The following is a 5,587-nucleotide window of genomic DNA, read 5'->3' as shown; positions in this document are numbered from 1 at the left end:
GGAGACTAGGTTTCTAGCAGGGATTTGACCCATAATTTTTCCCATTCTGGATATCATTCCACTTCACCAAAATTTAAAAAAATTCAGGTTTGTTCTGGTTTCACTTCCTCAGCAATGACTGAACTGGGGAGAACTGGTTTAAAGCCCTGATTTAGGCAAAATGATACTTTATTATTTAGAGAGGAGTGGTGTGATTTCAGAATTTTGAGTTGGAAAAACTGGTTTTTGTGATAGTCCCCTGAGACCATAGATGTTATTTTATATTTTATTTGTATTTAGATGTTATTTTATATTTTATTTGTATTTATTTCTACAAAAAAGGGGTTGAAGCAAATGTCTCCAATGTTTCTATGATCCTATTGACAGAATTTATGAAGTCCTAAAGGCTCTTGAATGCAATGGAAAGAAATATGTCTACATGAGACTATAATCAGGTATAGCTTTTCATCTCTCCCAGGGAATATCTACTGATGATTATACTCTTCATGGCTGCTATGACATCCTTGTTTCTCAGGCTATAGATGAGAGGGTTAAGCATAGGGGTAAGGACAACATTAAGCATAAGGGGAGATTGGTTTAATTTGGGGGTCATAGAGGAGCCAGGTATCATGTAGACCAGTATAGCAGGACCAAAGGAGAGGCTCACCACACAGAGGTGAGAGGAGCAGGTGGCCAGAGCTTTGTTCCTGCCTTCTAGTGAGTTTCTGTGGAGAACAGCAAGGAAGATAAGGATGTGGGAGGGCAGGATGAGACTCAAGGGAATCAGGACCACCAGAGGGCTGGAGACTACCACTGACTTTACATAGGCTGAAATGCCCTTACTAGTGAGCTTCAGAAGGGCCATGACCTCACACAAAAAATGAGGAATCTTTTGGGGACAACTGATAGGGAATTGCATGACACAGACTGTATGAATCAGGGAAGTTACTGCCCCTCCTGCCCAGAACCCAATGACCATCTGTGTATAGATGTTGTGACTCATGATGACTGAGTACTGCAGAGGGTTACAGATGGCAATATAGTGATTGTAGGACATGAGGGTCAGCAGGAGGCACTCAGCAATCCCCAGGGTTAAGCTAAAGAAGATCTGAGTTCCGCAGCCAATCTGTGATATGGTTCTCTTCCCTGAGAAGAAGTTTGTGACTCTTATGGGGACAGAAGTTGAGATTACGGCCAAGTCAATGAGGGAGAGCTGACAAAGCACGGAGTACATGGGGAGTGGAGTCGGGAATCCAACCAGATGAAGATAATGAGAACAGCATTGCCCATCACAGCTACAAAGTAGACCAGAAGAATGATGCAGATGAGGATCACAAGGTGACTCAACTCAGACCACAGCCCAGGAGAATAAAATCTGTGGTGACTATCTTATTGTCTGTCTACATGACTGAACATTATTGCCTTGAAAACAAGGGCAAAAACATTGTTCTATCAGATGGCATGTTCTCTTACAACTGGTCTACCACTTTTACTACCAGGGCTCTGTGAATATATTCATGCCAACATCTTTCCTTGTCGTGGTCTCCTCAGTATCATAAATAATTTCTCAACATGAAAGATTTTCATTAATTAACTCTCATTGATTACTTAGTAAACTTACATATCTACTATTGCAAACTGCAATTGCTGATAGTAACGAAATAGGAACACAGGTACATTCTAATACTCTATCAGCAGACAGCCAGTCAATTTGATGAAAAATTATCGTATGTGTTTCTTAAAGAACTAATTCAGTTATCACCTTCAGTAGGGGTGTTATGGTCATTTTAGATTTTTTTTTTTTAATGTTTGTTGTGCTTGAAGTAAAAGTTTACAAATCAAGTCAGCCTCTCACACAAAAACTTACATACACCTTGCTACATATTCCCAGCTGCTCTCCCCCAATGAGACAGCCCACTCCATCCCTCTACTCTCTCTTTTAGTGTCCATTTCACCAGCTTCTAACCCTCTCTATCCTCTCATCTCCCCTCCAGTGAGGAGATGCCAACATATTCTCAAGTGTCCACCTGATCCAAGAAGCTCACTCCTCACCAGCTTCCCTCTCCAACCCATTGTCCAGTCCAATCCCTGTCTGAAGAGTTGGCTTTGGGAATGGTTCCTGTCCTGGGCCAACAAAAGGTCTGGGGGCCATGATCACCGGGGTCTTTCTAGTCTCAGTCAGACCATCAAGTCTGGTCTTTTTATGAGAATTTGGGGTCTGCATCCCACTGCTCTCCTGCTCCGTCAGGGGTTTTCTATTGTGTTCCCTGTCAGCGCGGTCATAGGTTGTAGCCAGGCACCATCTAGTTCTTCTGGTCTCAGGCTGATGTAGTCTCCAGTTTATGTGGCCTTTCTGTCTCTTGGGCTTATAATTACCTTGTGTCCTTGGTGTTCTTCATTCTCCTTTGCTCCAGGTGGGTTGAGACCAGTTGATGCATCTTAGATGGCCACTTGCTAGCCACTCTCCAAAGTGGGATGCAGAATGTTTTCTTAATATATTTTATTATGCCAATTGACTTAGATGTCCCCTGAAACCATGGTCCCCAAACCCCCGCCCCTGCTACACTGGCCTTCAAAGCACTCAGTTTATTCAGCAAAACTTCTTTGCTTTTGGTTGATTCCATTTGTCCTGACCTCGCCTGTATTGTGTGTTGTCTTTCCCTTCACCTAAAGTAGTTCTTATCTACTATCTAATTAGTGAAAACCCCTTTCCTCCCTCTGTCCCTTCCCCATCTTGTAACCATCAAAGAATATTTTCTTCTCTGTTTAAACTATTTCTCGAGTTCTTATAATAGTGGTCTTATACAATATTTGTCCTTTTGCAACTGTCTCATTTCACTCAGCATAATGCCTTCCAGATACCTCCATGTTATGAAATGTTTTACAGATTCATCACTGTTCTTTATCGATGCCTAGTATTCCACTGTGTGAATATACCATAATTTATTTATCCATTCATCCATTGATGGGCACCTTGGTTGCTTCCATCTTTTAGCTATGTAAACAGTGCTGCAATGAACATGGGTGTGCATATATCTGTTCCTGTAAAGACTCTTATTTCTCTAGGATATATTCCAAGGAGTGGGATTGCTGGGTTGTACAGGAGTTCTGCTTCCAGCTTTTAAGGAAGTGCCATATAGATTTCCAAAGTGGTTGCACCATTTTACATTCCTACCAGCCGTGTATACGTGTGTTCCAGTCTCTCCACAACCTCTCCAACATTTATTATTTTGTGATTTTTGGATTAATGCCAGCCTTGTTGGAGTCAGATGGAATCTCACTGTAGTTTTGATTTGCATTTCTCTAATGGCTAATGATCATGAGCATTTCCTCATGTATCTGTTAGCTACCTGAATGTCCTCTTTAGTGAAATGTCTGTTCGTATCTTTTGCCCACTTTTTAATTGGGTTATTTGTCTTTTTGTAGTTGAGTTTTTGCAGTATCGTGTAGAATTTAGAGATCAGGAGCTGATTGGAAATGTCATGGCTAAAAACTTTCTCCCAGTCTGTAGGTAATCTTTTTACTCCTTTGGTGAAGTCTTTGGATGAGCATATAGGTGTTTGATTTTTAGGAGCTCCCAGTTATCTAGTTTTTCTTCTGTATTGTTAGTAATGTTTTGTATACTGTTAATGCCATGTATTAGGGCTCCTAAAGTTGTCCCTATTTTTTATTCTGTGATCTTTATCGTTTTAGATTTTATATTTAGGTCTTTGATCCATTTTGAGTTAGTCTTTGTGCATGGTGTGAGGTATGGGTCTTGGTTCATTTTTTTGCAGATGGACATCCAGTTATGCCAGCCCCATTTATTAAAAAGATTGTCTTTTCCCCATTTAACTTCTTTAGGGCCTTTGTCAAATATCAACTCCTCGTATGAAGATGGAATTATGTCTGAATTCTCAATTCTATTCCATTGGTCTATGTATTCATTGTTGTGCCAGTACCAGGCTGCTTGGATTACTGTGGTGGTATAATAGGTTCTAAAATCATGTAGAGTGAGGCCTCCCACTTTGTTCTTCTATTTCAGTAATGCTTTACTGATCCGAGGCCTCTTTCCCTTCCATATGAAGTTGGTAATGTTTCTCCATCTCATTAAAAAATGCCAGAATTTGGATCAGAATTTCATTAAATCTATAGATCACTTTTGGTAGAATAGACATTTTTATAATGTTAAGTCTTCCTATCCACGTGCAAGGTATGTTTTTCCACTTATGTAGGTCCCTTTTGGTTTCTTGCAGAAGTGTTTTGTAGTTTTCTTTGTATAAGTATTTTACATCTCTGGTAAGATTTATTTCTATGTATTTTATCTTCTTGGTGGCTACTGTAAACGGTATTGATTTGGTGGTTTCCTCTTCCATGTTTTTTTTGTTGGTGTAGAGGAATTGAACTGATTTTTGTATGTTTATCTTGTACCCCGATACTCTGCTGAGCTCTTGTATTAGTTTCAGTAGTTTTCTTGAAGATTCCTTAGGGTTTTCTGTGTAGAAGATCATGTCATCTGCAAATAGAGATGCTTTTATTTCTTCCTTGCCAATCTGGATGCCCTTTATTCCTTTATCTAGCCTAATTGCTCTGGCTAGGACCTCCAGCACAATGCTGAATCAGAGCAGTGATAAAGGGCATCTTCATCCAGTTCCCGATTTCAAGGGTAATGCCTTCAGGCTCTCTCCACTTAGGATGATGTTGGCTCTTGGCTTTGTATAAATGGTCTTTATTATGTTGAGGAATTTTCCTTCTATTCCTATGTTGTTGAGAGTTTTTATCATGAGTAGGTTTCCAACTTTGTCAAATGCCTTTTCTGCACCAATTGATAAAATCATGTGATTGTTGTCTTTTTTTAATATGATTGATTACATTGTTTTTCTAATGTTGAACCATCCCTGCATGCCTCGTATGAATCCCACTTGGTCATGGTGAATTATTTTTTTGATATGTTGTTGCATTCTATTGGCTAGAATTTTGTTGAGGATTTTTGCATCTGTGTTCATGAGGGATGTAGGCCTATAATTTCCTTTTTTCGTGGTTTCTTTACCTGGTTTTGGTATCAGGGGTATGCTGGCTTCTTAGAATGAGCTTGGGAGTGTTCTGTCCTTTCTATGCTCTGAAATACCTTTAGTTGTAGTGGTGTTAACTCTTCTCTGAAAGTTTGGTAGAGCTCTGCAATGAATCCGTCAGAGCCCAGTCTTTTTTTTTGTTGGGAGTTTTTTGATTACCTTTTCAATCTCTTCTTTTGTTATGGGTCTTTTTAGTTGTTCTACCTCTGTTTGTGTTAGTTTAGGGAGGTAGTGTGTTTCTAGGAATTCATCCATTTCTTCTAGGTTTTCAAACTTGTTACAGTACAATTTTTTACAGTAATCTGATATGATTCTTATAATTTCAGTTGGGTCTTGTGATATCACCCATCTCATTTCTTATTTGGGTTATTTGCTTCCTGTCCTGTTTTTCTTTTGTCAGTTTGGCCAATGGTTTATCAATTTTGTTGATTTTTTCAAAGAAGAAGCTTTGGGTCTTATTAATTCTTTCAATTGTTTTCCTGTTTTCTATTTCATTTCTGCTCTAATTTTTATTATTTGTTTTCTTCTGGTGTCTGAGGGTTTCTTTTGTTGCTCTC

General features: G+C 39.3%; 1 protein-coding gene across 1 annotated transcript; it reads right to left on the bottom strand.

The window, feature by feature from the left end:
• Positions 1 to 335: 335 nt before the first annotated feature.
• Positions 336 to 2,180, bottom strand: LOC100655885 (olfactory receptor 2T10-like). The gene has a single exon (XM_010594554.3). It carries the CDS (start codon positions 1,211 to 1,213, stop codon positions 431 to 433), a length of 783 nt encoding a protein of 260 aa, XP_010592856.2. The 5' UTR covers positions 1,214 to 2,180; the 3' UTR covers positions 336 to 430.
• Positions 2,181 to 5,587: the final 3,407 nt, after the last annotated feature.

This window comes from Loxodonta africana, chromosome 2 (genome assembly GCF_030014295.1).
Source record: "Loxodonta africana isolate mLoxAfr1 chromosome 2, mLoxAfr1.hap2, whole genome shotgun sequence".
NCBI lineage: Eukaryota > Metazoa > Chordata > Mammalia > Proboscidea > Elephantidae > Loxodonta > Loxodonta africana.
This window is presented reverse-complemented; position numbering and strand designations above follow the sequence as displayed.